The 18792-nt window shown below is 37.7% G+C and overlaps 1 protein-coding gene across 1 annotated transcript in view; it reads left to right on the top strand.

Moving 5' to 3' along the window:
* Positions 1–18792, top strand: part of Antxr2 (anthrax toxin receptor 2) — a gene marked incomplete in the record, with an annotated part of 132883 nt that overhangs the window by 545 nt on the left and 113546 nt on the right. Inside the window, 6 exon segments of the mRNA XM_005388217.2 lie at positions 474–545; positions 2556–2627; positions 16966–17047; positions 17458–17565; positions 17772–17840; positions 18593–18673. Of these exon segments, the coding sequence (XP_005388274.2) occupies positions 474–545; positions 2556–2627; positions 16966–17047; positions 17458–17565; positions 17772–17840; positions 18593–18673 (484 nt within the window).

The raw sequence follows: 18792 nt of genomic DNA, 5'->3' as shown, positions 1-18792 counted from the left end.
CGCGGGCGGGAGCCAGGAGGTGGCGGGCGGCCCGGGCTGCTCGGCCTCGGGGAGAGGATTTCGCCGCCCGCCCGTCGGGTCTGTTGGGAAGCACGGTGCGGCCACCCGGGAAGCATTGTTCCCCGGGACTCAGCGGGGGCCCCGCCTCGGCGCCTCCGTCCTTACCGTGCCCTGCCGGATCGTATCCCGATCGCAGAACTTTCCCAGGAGCCAGGAAAAGCTTTGACAAACCCGCTGTGGTTGCGTTTCCTGCGAGAGACAGCCTGCGTGTTTGTTTTGAAAAGCTGGGTCCCACTCGGGCCGGTTCGCAGGCTGAGGCCCCGGGATGCGCGGACGACTGGCACTCAGGCACCCAAGTTCCAGCTCAGGGCGCTGTGACTGTGCGAATTCCCCGCCTTCGCGGGACTGCAGAAATGTTTGCGTGTCAGCACTGTCTGTCCTTTTTCTCTGATGAGTTCTGTCTCATTTTTCAGATCCGGGAGTGTGGCAAATAACTGGATTGAAATTTACGGTTTTGTCCAGCAACTTACAGAGAGATTTGTGAGGTATTGTCCCCCACTTTACTTTTCTTGGCAATGGGAAGGGCGCAGACTGTAGGGGTTCCCCTCCCCTGAAACTTTTTGCAGGAGAGAACCTCTACTGAAATGTTGACTGTTGAGATTTCCAGGTGGGCAGTGCACACAAGATGTTGTCAGGACAGCCGCTGGGCCCTTGAGGGTTTCTTTCATCTGGATTCCAGAAACTTGGCTCACGTTGAGGAAGCATCTTCAAATCCGATTCCAAATGTCTTTTCCTTTCTAAATCTTCATCTGTTTTGAATTTCAGTTATGCTTTCTCATAATTTATCACAAAAAACAAATTTTACCCTAATAGTATCCATAATATATTTTCCATCCACATGATGCTTAGCTTGTAGAAGTCTTCATTTCAAAGAAAAAAGTGTTGGAAAACTTCAAGTGAACATGTGTTAATAACCAGGCCCAGGAAAAGCGCTTGTGTGTTTTAAGAAATGACTCGTGTTTACACAATGTGTGGGTGTGTGGCTGTTTTAAGATTTAACTGTTCTATATATGCAGTGAGCTTCACTAGGGAAGACTGGTTTCCTCTCCTATAAAAAGCATTACTGCTCTGAAATCCAGCTTACTCTCTTATTTAGAGGTAACTAGAAATTAGTGGCATCTCCTATTTAAAAATAATCCCAGGAAACCAGACGTTTGAGGCCTTTCTTTCTCAAAGAAAAAATTGCCATGAGCAAATAAATGTAAGTTTATCAAGATAATGGAAAGGACATGAATAGGAACTGTATCATTAAATATTGCTTCTTTCAGTCTTGTTAGCCCAAATGTTTTCTGTAAAACAGGCTTGGATGATCAAAACATTTTGAAAGTCATGTTGCAAGTAACTTCAAACAATCTGTAGAGGCCTAGGCAATCCTTGCTTTCAGTTATTGGCAGCAGTAAAGTTATCCCTATAAAAATGTATGCCTGTCCATGTTCAATCATCAGGCCCTGCTTAAGAAGCCAAGTATTGCATTCTCATTTCTGGACAGGGTCTGATGTAAAACTGTCTAGGAAGGAAAAATAAACAAGACCCTATATCCTTAAATGTCAAAGCAGAACAGACAGTTGTTTATAAATTTTCTGATTTAATCCTACAGTGTACAGCAAGTGTCACGTAGTTTTGATCTAAAGCGATGGATCATTTCAATGTAACATTTGAAGAAAGTGAGACTCTTACTCACTTGGTGTGCTTGGCAAGTTAGAACTCTGTCGTATATAGTTCCCTGGCTCAATTTTAGCTGCTGAATTAGGAGTTAAATATATATTGTAGGAATTGAATAAGGGGTGATTACTGGAGAGAGTTGCAGTTTGTAGATCGTTGTTTCCTATCTTGAGGTTCAGATCTTGGTAATAGTTGCATAGAATGCCCAAGAGAGAAAACCATTTTGTGAGATTTGTACCTAAAGCCTGAAAGATGTAGCAGAGTCGGGCAGTTATTGCGGACTGGAAATATGTTGTTTGAAAGTGGAAAAGAGAAAATGCCTGATCAAAAAGTGATGTAGTTTCTTTTATGTTTTCCATGACACCTTAAGTATTCTTACTTCAGGATGAGCTTGGTATGGATTCTCATCATAGCTTTGGTCATTAGGTCAGACTGGCTGCTCTGTAGCCCTAAGCATGGCCAGTGGTCTTCACTCAGAAGGGACTGGCCTCCCTTAAGGGTAGAGTAGGAAGGAAAACAGTAATGCCCGGAAGTGTTTTCTATGAAAGAACTTTTCGTCTGCCTAGAATTAGTCTTTCCAGTTCGTCTCTTTCTAAACGCAAGCCCTTGTGCATCCTGGAGGAGCGTTTGAGTCCCAGAAGCATTGACTAAATCCAAAATGACTTCTACAATAACGCTAAGCAGAGTTGTGAATCTGCTTAGGGAGTTTCACTGAAAAGAAGCCTGGGCCATTTAGTGAGACCAGTTTTAAATGAGACTCTCTAGCTATATGTCTGTATTGTATCAATAGATCTTTAAAAATTGTATTAAGTGCCTCTTTTCTTATTTTGCAGCCCCGAAATGAGATTATCTTTCATTGTGTTTTCTTCTCAAGCATCCATTATTTTGCCATTAACTGGAGACAGGTTAGTGCATTATCTTTTCCGTGCGGGCTTTTAAGGAGAGATGAATCTTAAAGGTGTGATTCATATTTTCAGGTGGTGATCAGGCCTCTCAGTGGAATCAGGCAAATGCCAGACAGTTCAGTTCTCTATACTCATAGAAGGGAAAGGAGGTATGAACAATAGGTGAAAAGAGTACATAATCTGAAAGCCAGCTGTCATTCGCATTGGCTGGAGGAGGTGCGAGGAAACTTAGATCCCTGCCTTAGTTACCTCTAGCCCTTCCTCTTCTGTGTTACTCTAAGTAGATCCACATTTTTCTTGTTTAGATATAATATGTTAGTCAAACAGGAATTTAAAAGATGATTGGGTAGGAGAAATGTATGGATCTATTTGGGTAATTTACTAGATTCAGCAGACATCCTGGCTTTCTGGTCTTTCTTTGAGGTCCCATGATGCTGAATGTATTCAACTTTATAAAGGAACACACATATATTTATACAGGAACATATGCTGTATATAATCTCCTTAATGCCTTTACAAGTTGTGGCTTTTCTTAAGCCAAGCCCATGCATAGTATTTCTGGTAGTCGTTTCTATATCATTTCATCATATATGGGAAGATATTTGTGGTCACTGACATATCTCCCTCTGGATCAGATTTGCTTCCTAGATTATGAATTATATAGCCAAAAGAGAGCTGTTCTTTTCATTTTTGTGTTAGATGCTGCAGCAGCATCTAACACAAAGTACGTCAGGTTTTGCTTAATGAATTCCTGCTGAACAAATGAATGAGTTAATATTATTTTGAAATCAGATTCTCAAATCTGTAGTTGTAGCAAAGGAGATTAATTTGCTTTGCTTTGTATGATATGTGGATTTCTGAAAAGTTACATGTGGATACTGGTTTTTTGGTAAGAGTCAATGCAAATGGATTTATGTAATATTTAAAGAGGCTCAAGAAGAGAACTTACTTATAATTTGCTGATTTTATTTAGAAAAAAAATATATATATCCTTCTCTTTTCTTTGTTAAGTTTTCTTTGCCTTGAAGAGGAAATCTTTGTGCAGGTGATGAATTTAGGTTAGGACATCAAACTTCCCATTAATACTTTGTCGCTTTACTTTCTGTTCCAGTATCAGAGCAATACTAATTCCTTACGTCTTGTGTGCAGCAGTTTTCTGTGCCTACTGTTATAAAGCTTAGCACTGTTATGCCTTTGTGAAAAGAAATTTTCTCCACTGCCCAGCTTACTTTCCAAAGAAACAGGTTTGGATCCAACATATCAAGAAAAAATGAACAATTTTCACATTTATAGCATGCATATATATGTAGAAAAGCACTTAGCATAATGTCAGACACATAAAAGTCTCTGTAATTGACAGCTACATATATTGTGCCAGGTTCTCTGCTAGGCACTTTGCATATGGGTCCTCCCGCATTTGAAGATGGAGTATCCCAGACTGGTATTGCGTAGTTGGGCATGGAAAAGGTTTAAATCTGTACTCTAGAGTTTGTGTTTTTTGGTAGTTGAACCCCATGGGGGTGCTGAAATGAGTGGAAAAAGAGGTGTCTTCTTCAAGAGACATCATTATGTTGCACTCAAGTCTACCTGAGTAGAAATCCTGGTTTTCCAGTTTGCTAGCCAAATGGCCAAGGACAAATTGCTTAACCTCTTTTCTTTTTTTTTTTTTTTTTTGGTTTTTCTCCGGTACCGGGAACCGAACTTATGAACCTTGTGCTTGCCAGGCAGGCGCTTTTGCCGCTGAGCTAAATCCCCAGCCCCTTGCTTAACCTCTTTATGCTGCAGTTTTTCCTATGCTGTGATGATGCTAATTAATACGGACCTCGTAAGATTTTTGAAAGATTTGAAGTTCATGATGTAAAGATTGTAGGACAGATTTTAGTATATCAATATTCAAGATATAAAAGCTTTATTATTAGTAGTAACTATTCATGTCTGGAGGTAGGGAATACGGATTATTTTAATCATCAGAGAATTATGCTTATAGAAAGTTAATACTGTCCTGCTTTGAAAGGACTTATAATATTCCAGGAGGAATTTTAGTTGTGTTGCTTATACATACTTGGCTTTCTTTTTCTTTCATAATGGAAATACTTTCAGTTTTAATGAATTTCAGTATTTGTGGCATGTTGAATTACTTTGGAGTGGCAGAAAATTACTGAGAAAGCCAGAGTAAGAGTTTTAGGTTTGCTACTGAGTGGTTTGGAGACTTTGTAGCAAATCATCTACTTAGTATGTTAGTGTTTCTGTCTTAAAGTACAGACATAACATTATTTTTTTTTTTTAGAAAGTTATTGGGATGGTCAAAACTAAGATGATGCATAGAAAAGTGCTTTGTATATATGTCATGGGACAATCTCCAATAAAATACATTATTTTCTCCCAATTTATTCTTTTACAAAATTTATTCATTCCTGCAATATTTTCTCAAATGCTGATAGTCCTCTATATCTGGATATAAGATCAGTTTTCTTCCATTACACAATTTTAAGTGTCTAGAAACAATTTGCATATTTAGATGCCAGACCACTGGACAAATGTTTGCACAACTCTCGTGGATCTTTGTTTTAGAGCCTAAATGTTGGAATCCTGTGCGTAAACTTCCCTGATATCCTGATATCTTATAAACAGATCTGAGTACCTGATCTGAAAAGCAGCATTTGAGCCAAGGAAAATACAGGAGGTTTCACAATTTTGCCTCGTATCACTCACGTTCTTCACTATCTTGGTAAATCTGAGAAGTAGTTCTTTCATGGTTTTCACTATGTTGCTAAAGAGTTTCTGTCCAGATGAAGCAAGAGTGGGAGGCAGAGAGTCCTCGCGGTAGGAACGCATGGTGGGAGGTTTTCAGCATGGTGTGTGACATCAGGTCAATGCTCAACTGAAACATTAAACATGGAATGAAGTTTTTTGTCATACATTTTGCATGTTCATTATTTTTAAAAGTTATTCTGTTAAATACTTCAACTTGAAGCACTTCCTCCTTTTCTCATCTCCCCAAAGAGTTTGGTTTTCCTTCTGTCTGTTAGTCTATGCTTCTGCTTACTTACCTGTCTGCCTTCCTTCCTGATGTATGGGATCTGGGAGTAACATGAAAACAAGTAACGGGTATGTGCATGGAGTGGTGTGATCATATATGTAAATAGCTCACAACTGTATTATTGGGTCAGAGAACAGAAAAATGCCAAGCGTTGGTTAAATATGAAAGTATCCAGTCTCTCGTTATTAGAAAATACGGAATGAAGGCTACTTCATGGATAGTTTTAGTTATTAGTTGCATAAACAGGACCAGGGAATTACGTTGAGTTCTAATTTTATTTGAACACTGCTGTGATTTAGTCGAACATTGGCTGAACAATGATTGTGTGCCAGGCAGTGTGTAGAGTACTTTCTATTCCTAGCTTCAGTTAATCCTCTTGTCACCTCCAGGTAATAGATAATGTTATTATCTCAGTTGTACAAAATGAGGAAACTGAAGCTAAGCAAAGTAATGTAGCTTGTCCAAGGACATGCACCTTACAAGTGGCAAGCAGTATATTAACCAGAATGATCTTTTAAAAGTTGAAATCAGACCGTACCACTCTCACGCTTCAGTCTAATGGCTTAGAATGGAAAGCAGTGCCTCTGAATGGTCTCAGAGACCACCTGAGCACCCTGCTTCATCTTCTCCTACAACATGGCATCGCATAGTTTAGCCCCACTGGCCTTTTTTGTCATGCCCCGGACAGACCAAACTGTTTGCACATTGGAATCCTGGCCATTTCTCTGCGCTTGGTCTTCCCTGGGCTGGCACATTCTTGTTATAGCTCATCTCACACGTCACCTCTTCTGAGAAGCCTTTCCTGGCTACCCACTCTTCCGTCTTAAAGGCACCCACTCTTCTCAGTATCTCTTACCAAACTCTATTTGGTTATCACCTTTTGAAATTAATCTGTTAATTAATCAGTTTATTTGTGTCTCCATGGCCCTAGTGTAAATACTTACATAGCCCAACACCTAAAACAAGGCCTGGTGAATGGCAAAGGCTCAGTAGATATTTGAAGAATGAATGATGGAGTTCTTCTAGCTCCAGAATTTGAGTCACTTTCATCACAGATTATGTTTCTAATTTAGCTACGTGGTAAATGGTGACATATTTGCTACTCTTCTCACTCCTGTCTGTACACACCAGTTGCAAACATTCCCAGCTTCCTTTTCAATACATGTACCTGCCTAGGAATTAGAAAGGATTATAACTGTTAAACCTGGACACAGTAGTCAATTCTTTAGAAAAAAAATAGTCCTTAGGCACACTTTTAAGAAATTACAGGCAGGAGGTTTATTTAAACTATATGCATATTTCTGTTTATTTGAAAGAGATTTTTTTTCTAATTCCTTAAAATTACTTGTGCGAAAGTAGTTCTTTATACACCACTGGTGTCTTATAAATTGACACTTCCATTTGGAAGGAAATTTGTAGGTATCTATAAAAGTCTGGAAAGTTTTTACCCAGGAATTCTGCTTTATAGGACTGTGTCCTACTGAAATACTGGTACCAGCTTGCAAGGAGAGGTATATTAATAAAAGTAGATACTGCAGCATTGCTCAGAATAGTGAAAAACTGTAATCATTTTAAACACTTATCAGTTTATGATACCACAATAAAATTAGAATCTCTGTATATTATGGGATACTGTGTAGTCATTCAAAAACTGGAAAATGCATGTGTGTTGACATAAAAGTATATACAAGATATATTTAGCCAAAAAAGCAAGTTGCAGGACACAGCATGATTTTTGTTTTTGTAAAATTTAAACAAAACTAAATCCTTAACTGTTTATGTGGTGTTTGTGTGTGTGATCATGCATTCCAAGAATGCATGGAAAGAAGCTGAGAGATAAGCAGTGAGCCTTTAACAGTGCTGCTGACCTAGGCCTGAGACTGAACCTGGGCAGAGCTCTCATACTTTAAGGTTTGAGTTTTTTCTTCTTTTTCGGTGGTGCTGGAGATTGAACCCAGGGCCTCACACAGACAAACATTCTACCACTGTAGTTTAACCCCTAGCCCCAGAGTTTAACTTTTTATATATCTATGTTGTTTTATTTTATTTCAGTAGGAATCCATAAAAAATTTAAACAAAGGCTGAGGATATAGCTTAACAGCACAAGTGCCTGCTTGGCAAGTGCAAAGTCCTGAGTTTGATTCCTCTTACCAAAAAAAAAAAAAAAAAAACAAACAAAACTTAAATGCTGAAATTAAAAAGGAATGTTCCTGACCTATTCTGTAGTCACAGACTGCGGTGGCTGCCTCCCCATTACTGCTTGGCGCTAGGAGAGGAGAGAAGTGATGTTTTTGAGCATCGGACTCCAAACCTTAAGCACATTAGAGACTCTACTTGGAATCAGAATAGAATTCAAGGGTTGAAAAGAAAAGACATTAAGGACTGAGGCTCTTGCTTCAGGAGTCCTGGAAGGCTTCGTGTTCACATCTATGGAACAGCCCTGGACTGGGTCAGTTGCCTACTTTTCAATAGTTCATATCTGTAATTTTTCCAGTTCTTTTTTTCCTGTTTCTTTTCATGCTGCTTTGATGACTAGGTAGGAAGGAGGCCAAGGAGGTTTTCAGTGTACACCATCGTCATAGTTTGCATCACCATGTGCCAGCATGCTAACAGAAGTTTGAGGAAGTCAGGGGAACTCACAGTGGCACAGCTCAACGGTTGAAGCCAAGATTGACACTCTGATATGAGGTTAAGCGTGAGCATTTATCCAGTGTGTTAAATAACCAGACTTCCTGGTTACTCATCTGCAGTTTTCACATTAATCAGAATTTGTCATGATTCATGGTCTTCCTGTACATTTACTCTGTTCTTATAAACTAAAAACAATGACCATAGCTGGGTTAGTTAGGGAGAAAAATCAATTAGGGAAGTAAATCGTCCTATTTAGAAAAGCATATTTCAACCACAGTTTTGCTAACCCCCAGAGGTCTGGGCATGACCATAGCTCAAATTTTAGTGACAGATATGCTAATAGTTACTTTCAGTGAACTCTTACATGTGCTTTATGAGTTTGCCTTAGAAAATTACTGTTAAGTCAGTGTTACTTAGTCCTGGGAGACAGACCTGGCAGGCAGATGTGGTAAAAGGCAAGGGTCAGTGCTAATGGTCAAGTAGGGAAATGGCGTAAAAATATGCGAAGTGCAGCTGGTATGGTAGTAGTAAAGTTTGCGCTGAGTACTAGTAAATGCACCTTAAGTTAGAGAAAAGTTCTCTAAAGTGCAGGGCACTTACTGAGCAGATATTTTTGGACCCAGGACCACCACCTTGGAGAGTTGTTCCAAAACTGACACTTCTGGGCCCTCAACTTCCTATAGTCAGAAAATAGTTAAAATGTGAACTATTGTGTACCAGGAAAGATGACTCAGAAAAGAGAGTCAGAGTGCAGAGGGTGGACCAATGAGCTACAAAGACATATTCCTTAGCACTGCATATGTGTTTGTTCTCCTACCAAGACATAAAGTTTGAATCTGGCTGACTCCCCATTACTGCTTGGCACTAGGAGAGGAGAGAAGTGATGTTTTTAAACATTTGACTCCAAACCTTGAGAATATTGGAGACTGGTTCTCAGACCACAGGCTTCATGCTGCCAGGAGAGGTGTAAGCGAGCTGTGGAGGTCAGAAGGAAGAGAAACAAGGTACTCGATCCAGCAGCCCTCGCAGAGCTCCTAAGACCAACAGCCAGCCTCTAAACTGAGCACCAAGTAACGTCACATGGGGCAGAGAAACCTGCTGGCTGAGCCCTGTCTGCCCACAGGATTGTGAGAGAGAGGAAAATTATTGCTGTCTAAGCCACTTAAGTATGGGGGGTGCTTTTTCATGCACCATTGCGTGATAAAGACAGAAATGGGAAGCTGAAGTGTCAGGTGTCAGCACGACCTACGTCCCCACTCTTGTGAAAGCATTGACAGAAATTGTATTTGGAAATTACCTACCTTAGTTTATATGAAAACTATTAGTAAAACTGTGTGGTGAATCTCTTTATGAGTTAAATATACCAATTTAGAGTAAAAACACATAATCCAAAATTTCAAATAAGATTGAGAATTTTTGCATTAGTTTTTAGGTTTTCTTGCAATCAAGTAACCCATCTTAGCAAAATTTAAAGGACAGATGTCCTTTACTTTTATTTATTAATTTGCTTTTCTTTTTCTTTTATAGAAAATAATATCCATTTATTAGTCATAAGAGTTTATTCTTTTTTTACTTTTATTTTAAGATTATCACTTTTTTCATGAGGAAGGTTAGAATAAATTAGTTCATTTCCTTTTCATGATCTGGGTTTTCTTTTCCCTATCTGAATACTTTGTTAAATTCCAACTTAGAAGGATTTATGACTTGAGCATGTATAGAAATACTTTGCTACTACAGTGTAAATACAGAAAGTTTTATTAGAGATGATGACAATTTCCTTAGTATTTTAAAATTTGTAGTATAAAAGAGACATATTTTGAGATCATTTATATTCAACTCCTTTGTTTGACTTGAAGTGTTAAAATCCTATGAGTTTTATGAAGGACTAATAAAAGGATAATTTTTAAGTAAGATGTGCAAACTGACTATACTGATAGATAATTCATACTTAAATTCTTTTCAGTGGAATAAGAAGCAAGACTACAGTGCATAAATACAAACAATAATGATTGTTACATGCTTATGTGCCATGCACTCTTGTAATCGGTCCTTAAATTTGTATAACTTCGTTATACACATCTTGTCATTATCCAAGTTTTGCACACCAAGAGAATGGAGGACCATGGAGACTACATAAGTTGCTCAAAATCACAGAACTAATCACTTCTGGAACCAAAACTAGGCCAGGTTCTTCTGACCTGTATATTGTGTTTATTGCTTAATGAAGAACAGAAAAATGAAAGGATTGAGTGTTACATGACAGATGACTTCAGGCTTTCTACAACAGAGCATTTGACAGAGGAATAATACCTACTAATACTCATTTTACCTAACACTTTGGTAAGGGAACTCATTTGATTTTCATGATGATCTATGGAGTTGGTGTTTGTATTTTCTTTACTGACCTGCCAGGCTCACATACCTGAGAAGTGGAGGCGGTAGAATTTGAGGCCAAGCACTTTGGCCACAGGGCCTGGGATCTTACCATCGTGCTGTCCTGTCTCCTCAGATCCAGCCTGCCTCCATCTATTGGTTTTCTAGAAGAGCAGCACAGCAGTCTAAAGGAGAAAATGAAGATGGTGTGCTTTGAGCAATGCCTTTTTCTCCTCTTAGTACCCCTTGTATAGATACTCACAACCTCCTGAATGCTCAAAGATACCAAAGGACATTATGTTGTAAATATTAGTGTAACAAAAATCAAAGCAGGCATTGGAACTGAGCTCAGGGAAATGAAAGAGCTTCTTCTGGTTATGCAGTGCAATATTTGCACAACAAACTTACAACGCGTCTCTGATTTATCAATGCCTGAGTCTTCCTACCTCATTATGTGGCTTTCTGTATACAGTCAGCCCTCAGTATCTGCCCTGGGACCACCCGCAGATACAAAAAATCCGTGTGTGTGCAAATCCCTACTATAAAGCAGCATAGTGTTTCCATAAAATCTATATGTGTCATCCTATATGCTTTAAAGGGTAAATTTGAAGTTCACATCATCTCTAGATTACTAATAATACCTAATACAATATCAGTATCATGTGAGAGTTGTTAGACTGTATTATTTAGGGAATAATGCAGAAATTCTGCACATGTTCTGTAAAGTTGAATGTTTTCTTTTCATATTTAAATGCGCGGTTGGTTGAACCTGCTGATGTGGTGGTGCCTGTGGCTGTAGAGGGCTGATTGTAATTACTTTCCAGGTCCTCTGTGCCTCACCAGAGTTTTAATGAAATGCTTTCTTTTCCTCCTCTTCTTCTTTCCTTTCCCCCCTCCTTTGATCTCTGCATAACAAAAGTTGACCCTCACTTTGCTGTGTGAGCTCTGCTTGGAATCAGGAAGAGAGTAGACTGGATGGACACTACCATACTAACAGAGGAATGACTAAGATCCACAGTGACAACAGGGTAACTACAATTTAGCTCTTAGCATGCGCCCCAGAGTGAGGTGTTTTCATAGATGAAGAAACAAAGTTTGTCTTGGAATTAATCTGTGTCCTATCAAACTGGGCTCACCTCCATCCATACCGTCTCAGGAATTGTATTTATGGGGTAAGAGATGATTACGTTTACCCCAAGCCCCTCAAATAGAATGAGTGGCAAAACAGGTAAAGGAAAGGAAATTCCAACAACATGGGAAAGATTTTTAAATTAGTTTCCATCAGGGTTCCTAAATCCTGGATGAAATCAGAATTTTTTGAGATTTCCCTTATCTCTCTCCTTACCTTTTCAGAAGAGGAATTTGAGAGATACTAACAGTGAATGTTTCATAGATTTAAAAAGTGAGTCAGTGTGTGATTGTGCTCTCTCTCCTTTTCCCTCCTTCCTTCCCCTTTTCTTCTTTCTCCAGTTGATTGTAGACTTTTGTCATCTAAGTTTTCAATTTAAAAAGCAGATGTTTAAAAAATATTTCATTTGTTTAAATCCTGCCTATTTCCAAAAAATTATTTGAGGCTTCACAGACTATAATAATATTGCAGAACATTAAAAAAAAAAAGGAAAAGTTAGGATCTTGGAAAAGAGCAGGAACCCATTTGATAAATAGAAGAACTCAGCAGAATTTTGTGAACAAACAAGAAATTTACCTTGGGCTTCCCGTAGTCAGGGTAAGAAAAGTGTACGTAGCTGTAAACAGTGAAAAGAGGAAGTGGAAAGCAGTACTGAGAGATGACAAAGATACTTCTGTGGACCTTGTGGGGGATGTTACGTGACAGTGCCCTTGCCAACTGCTTCACAACAAATAGTAAAGCAGTTTCAATATCACTACCTCATGTAGTTGACAATAAAACATTAAAGCGGAACTCAGTGAAGCTGATGCTCTAAAATGATACTGGGTTTGAGCTTGTTTCTATAACAACCACTTCAGCCACCCCCTCCCTCTCCATTCCCTTCCCCTCCCCTGTCTTTATTTTTCTCCTGGCTTTCCTTTCAGAGTTTTAGCATCACAGTGTGAATGAAGAAGTTGTTTCTAATCCTTTACTCCATCATTTTGTTTTTCTGTTTATTTTCTTGGTACCGGGAATTGAACTTGGGACCTTTCTCTGTTTATTAATTGAGAGGCTTAGAATTTATTTTTAGTGGCTTGGGATCTTTTGAAAGCCTAACATCCATCCTGTCTTGTGTCCCATTATCCAGTGATGCTTATCACTGAGAAAGGGCTGGCGGCTTGAGTAGTGACCCGGGGAGGGGTCCAGTACAAGGCTGTGTTGGACCGGTACTGTTGTCCATGTGCAGATGTTACTGGCTGCAGGTGAGGAACGCTTGCCTGTGGTGCTGCCGCTGCGAACATAAGGATGGATTCAGTGCAGCTGACTCTCGTGGTGGCAGGTGTGAGTAAGGATAGAAAACAGGGAGTGCTCTGTCTCTTCCATTGAAGTAAATGAACAGAGGCCGGCTTTTCCCAGACTCACAGTCCTACCTTGGGCAAGGTCCTCCCACTCCCAGTCCTCTGCAGGTATTGTCCTGCCCTAGTAGCGCATGGGGTACTCGTCTGAACTTTGTGGAGGAGGCTGTTTTTGCCATGCAAATTCTGTTTGCTTCAGCTTGTGTTTCTTTTTATTTTTTAAAGTTTTATTTTAAAAAACAAAAATAAAAACCAATAAAAATAATGATTCAGAATTTCAAAACAAGGTAATAGGAAACTAACAGTGATTATTATATTGCATATTGTTATCTTCAGAGTAGTTGATTAGATTACAAGATATAGGCATGCAGAATTAATCAGACAATATAAGCACAAACCGTTTCTTTCAATGAACTAATAGAAGTTAATAGTATAATTATCTTAGCTATCTGGTGCATATATATATATTTTCTTTTCTCCTTTCCCCCATCCCATTTTTCCTTTCGAGCAGTTTCTTTCCTTTTCACAGTATCTATTTTACATTTTGGACCTTATTTACTCTTTGAATTTCTTACTATAGGGAGACAATGTGATTTTTATACATGTGAGTCTGATTTATTTCACTTATGAGTATGGTCTCAAGTTGCACCCATTTACCAATAAAAGCCTTGAGGTTATCCTTCTTTATAGCTGAGTAGTACTCTATTATAAAAAAAAATCACATCTTTTTTATCCATTCCTCAGTTGATGGGCATTTGGGTTCTTTCCAAAATTTAGTTATTACAAATTGTGCTGCTATAAAAATAGGTGCAAATATATTGTTGTGGTATGATGTTTTTCAATTCCTCTGGGAAAATACCCAGGAGGGAAATAGCTGAGTCGAATGGGACCTCTAGTCCTAGTTTTTTGAGGAATCTCCACACTGATTTCCACAGTGGTTTCACCAGTCTACACTCCCACCAACAGTGGAGAAGGGTTCCTTTTTCCCCACAGCCCCTCCAGCATTTATTATTGGTTAATTTCTTGATGATAGCCACTCTTTCTGGGGTGAGATGGAATCTCAGTGTTGTTTTAAATTACATTTCTTGAATGATCAGTGATGGTGAACATTTATATGCATATATTTCTTTGCTATTTGTAATTCTTCATCTGAGAAGTGTGTATTCATCTCAGATGCCAAGCCAATCTTTTGAACTGGGTCTTTGAATTTGGGGCGCCTGACTTTTTTCAGTTCTTTGTATGTTCTAGATAGAAGTCCTTTGAGGAACTTCCCAATCTGGGTTTTCTTTTCACTCTGTTGGTGATTTCTTTTGAAGTGCAGCAACTTTTCAATAAGACGAGATCCTAGTTGTTGATTCTTTGAAGTACTTCCTGTGCAGTTAGGGTTTTGTTCATGAACTCTCTGCCTATCTCTTTGTCTTCAAGATTTTTACCTACTTTCTCTTTTAGTAGATTTAGTGTTTCTGTTTCAATATTTAAATCTTTGATCTATTTTGATTATAGTGCATAGTGATAGACATGGGTCTAATTTTAGTGTTTGGCATGTGGGAAGCCAGTTTTTCCAGCACCATTTATTAAAGAGGCTATCTTTCTTCCATGTTTGGTCCCTTCATCAAAGATAAGGTGGTTGATTGTGTTTATAGTTGTGTCTGTATCTTCTAATGGGTTCCATTGATCCTCAGGTCTGTTTTTTGGCAGTACCATGCAGATTTTATCATGGTAGTCTGTAGCATAGTTTCAAGTCAGAGATTGTGATGCCTCCTGCCTTGCTTTTGTTTCCCAGAATTACCTTTGCTATTTTAGGTCTCTTCTGGTTCCAAATGAATTTTGGGAATGTTTTCTCTAGATCTGTGACATATGCTAATGGTATTTTGATTGGGATTGCTTTAAATCTGTATAACAGTTTTGGGAGGATGGCAATTTTCACAGTGTTGCTTCTTCCTATCCATGAGCAGGGAGAGGATATCTTTCCATTTTCTGATATCCTCTTCCATCTCCTTTTGTAGAGTACTATAATGTTCAGTGTACAGATCTTTTACTTCCTTTGTTACATTGACTCCTAAGTATTTCATTCTTTTCCGTACTATTGTGAAAGGTGTTACTTCCCTACTTTCTCTCTCAGTGAGTTTGTTGTTTGCGACAGGAATGCTTAAGCTTGGATTTCTGTTGTCTCTCTTATTTCCCTTTTGGCAGAAAACACTAATGCTTGCGGACACACTGCTTCTCATTTCCGGGAAGCACCAAATATTTGGTTTTTATCTACATTTTGTCATACTGACAAAATCAGTTCCAAGTTGTTTCCATAGATATCAAACATAAACTATTTAGATAAAACAAGCTTATAAATTATGTAATTTGTTCCATCATCTGTGGAATTATAGTGTTTTCTATTGTAGATTAAAAACTTAATTGAGCATTTACTTTGCAAGAGATATTATAGTAAGTGCAGAGCAAGGGACTATATCATAAATAAGGGACTTGGTAATAGCTCATTATAACCTTCCATTCTAGTTAAGAACTAAAAACATAAAATAATTTAGTTAAATTATTTTAAAGAAGAAAGTTTTTAAGAGACAATTCATTAAATCATAGTAGAGGTTGAATATAGGTATGAATAGAAAGCTTAGAATAAATATATCTCCAGTACATATCTAGCGTATATGTAAATAAAAAGCAAATTAAAAGAGAGATAAATAGGAAGCAGGAGAAATTCAAAGACTATATTTCTCCAAATTGTATCTTTAGTTATTACAAAATTATTTTAATATATTTGCTTATTTGTTTCATCGATGTTACTGTTTCATCTTAGTTTGTTGAAAGGAAAGTTTTACGTTATCTGTTTCTTTTCTGTAAGAATCTTTTTCCATGTTTTGTACTCTGAATAACTGCTTTGAAGGTAAGACCCAATGTATTAACTATTGTCATTCTCTTATCACTTTGTTATGAAATTTTGTATTATTTTTTCACAGAATAAAAAAGAAAAAAAAGAAAAGGGAGTATAATGAAAATCAGAGAATGATTTAGAGTCAGCGGATTTTTAAACCATGTTTTAAAAGAGAAATATGAAGGGATTGGTAAAAGTGACTGAACTGGGAAGGTGGAAGGTCAGGCTTATCACCTGGAAGTTGTTTTGTGTTTTCTAGAAACTTCTTGAGACCGAGAACCTGATAAAAACTTCATCATGATATTAAAGTATAATTAAGAAGTTTCTTTTAAAATACATATGAGATTATAGCAAATACCTCATTTCTTCCCGCTATTTAAAACACACTCTTACAACATTAATTATATTTTTACTAGTTTTGACATGTTGTATTCATACACACTTTTATGTGTCTATGTACATAGACACATAAAAGGCTAAAGTAGAAAAATTTTAATTTCCCTAAGTAAGGGTTAGGTAATTGCTTTAAGAATTTGCAGATAATAAACTTTCCCACTTTTAGGGAGGCACGTGAGTATTTCTGTAATAGTTTGATACTGAGCTACTCAATTCTTGCATTTTTGTGGACCAGCGAAAATGTTTTACTCCTTCGCATCTAATCATACAAATATGATTGAAGATATCTCTTCTCAGCTCAAAATGCTGGGAATATGCTTAGATTTTAAAGACATTTTTAGTACTGTTATTTTCTGATAGAATACAGGATTAGTAGATAATTATTAGATGACAGAAAGCAGGAGAAACTCCCTATTCTCCAGACTCACACCCTATCCTCTACTTTTTACTGAAGGAGCTGTAACTGCAATATTGTCATGTTCTCTGACAAGTGTTTCTTGTGGTCTTTCCTCATTTTCCTTTTGTTTAATATTATAATATGTTATTTTCAGAGGCAAAATCCACAAAGGTTTAGAAGACTTACAACGTGTTAGTCCAGTAGGAGAGACTTATATCCACGAAGGACTAAAGCTTGTAAGTTATTTTACATTTGTAAGTATAGAAGAAAATGCCTTCTAATTTTGTAGTACATTTTTATTTTCACAAATTTTTAAACATTCTTAGTTATTCCAGGAATGAGACTAGTAGAAAACACTATTCACTGTGGTGATAAGAAAAGTTTGGGTGAATTTTGTCCCTTAAGTTTCCCATCTTCCTCTGTGATTATATTTGTATTAGTCAACCATAACTTCATACCTAATAGCAACTACTCTGTTTTCTGAATATGTACATATTTCAAATAAAATGGTTAGCAAAAAATACCCTTTACTAAAAGCTAGTCAGTAATATTTTCATTTTGTCAGACTTAAAATTCAGTTTGATGGAACATGCTGGTTAAAAGTTAAAATTAAATTGTGAGTCGGATCATTATTCTTCATTTTTAGGCGAATGAACAAATTCAGAAAGCAGGAGGCTCAAAAACCTCCAGTATCATAATTGCTCTGACAGATGGTAAGTTGGACGGTCTGGTGCCATCATATGCAGAGAAAGAGGTGAGTGTTCAGTGAAAACTTCTTTATACCCCACTAATGAACTTCACTGTGTGTCTTGGCCTGTATAGCTTGAGATTTGAATAACCCTCTCTTCTCCCTTCCTGTCTCCCCACTTTTCTTTTCTCCTTCTCCCCCTCTCGCTTCATCCTCCCCTCCCACTCCCCTTTACCTCCTCTTTTTTTGTATCCTTCTCTATTGCTCTGTAGGCAAAGTTATCCAGGTCACTTGGGGCTAATGTTTACTGTGTTGGTGTCCTTGATTTTGAACAAGCTCAGGTGAGTTACAATAGATTTGTAAACTACAGATCACATAATTGCCTTAAGGATTGTTTAACAAATCCTTTTCATAAGAATTTGTAATGACTTACGAAGATTTTCTATCAAAATGGTTTATTTCTTGAGCACTCTCTTAACAATATCAGAATTTTACTAAAACAAAACTCTTAATTTCGTGAACTTTTGTTTAGCTTGGGGAATTAATATAAGATAAACGTTTATATTAAAATGATATGAATAGTCCTTTAACTCAACGGATAAGATCATTATGACAGTCTGTGTTTAGAAATCTCACTTTGATTTAAAATTTGACTCTTAATTGTACAGGACTTGGGAGATCCATTTGCAAAGGTGTAATAGTTTTCCTTATAGAATTACTTGTTTTCTCATAGGGGTTTGAGAGTTTAATTTTTTCCCTCGCAAAATCATTTTACCTTTAAAATTTTGCTTGAGTATGGCTCAGACTCCTGAGTCTCATTAATAGCTTTTTGGGCTCTTTGTCCTTTTGAACTTGCAGCTAGATGCCCATGTACAGGTGCCATGACTGATCTTAAGTATTTCATGAATGCACATTTAAAATAACGCTAATATCATATCCTTTAGCTCCTGGACCTGCCACAGGGCATCCTGGAGAATTAACTGTGAGGAGTTCTTTTAGATGGACATAAGTAAAACATAGTAATTTTATATGTAAGTTTATAAAATACTGTGCCTCACCCACCCCTTATTTACGTTTCCTCCTTTTCCTGAAGCTTGAAAGAATTGCTGACTCCAAGGAGCAAGTTTTTCCTGTCAAGGGTGGATTTCAAGCTCTTAGAGGAATAATCAATTCTGTGAGTATATGCCTGGGGATAGGAAAAGCTGATAATTGTACGTACATTTTAACCTAAAGGAAGTCCTGGTGGTATCTGGTATAGGTGGCTATTATCTGAATGAAACCAAGAGAGAGAGA

Source organism: Chinchilla lanigera, unplaced genomic scaffold, assembly GCF_000276665.1.
Source record: "Chinchilla lanigera isolate Chin_1 unplaced genomic scaffold, ChiLan1.0 scaffold00032, whole genome shotgun sequence".
NCBI classification, from domain to species: Eukaryota; Metazoa; Chordata; class Mammalia; order Rodentia; family Chinchillidae; genus Chinchilla; species Chinchilla lanigera.
The sequence above is the reverse complement of the archived record's forward strand: the minus strand, read 5'-3'. Positions and strand labels throughout refer to the sequence as shown.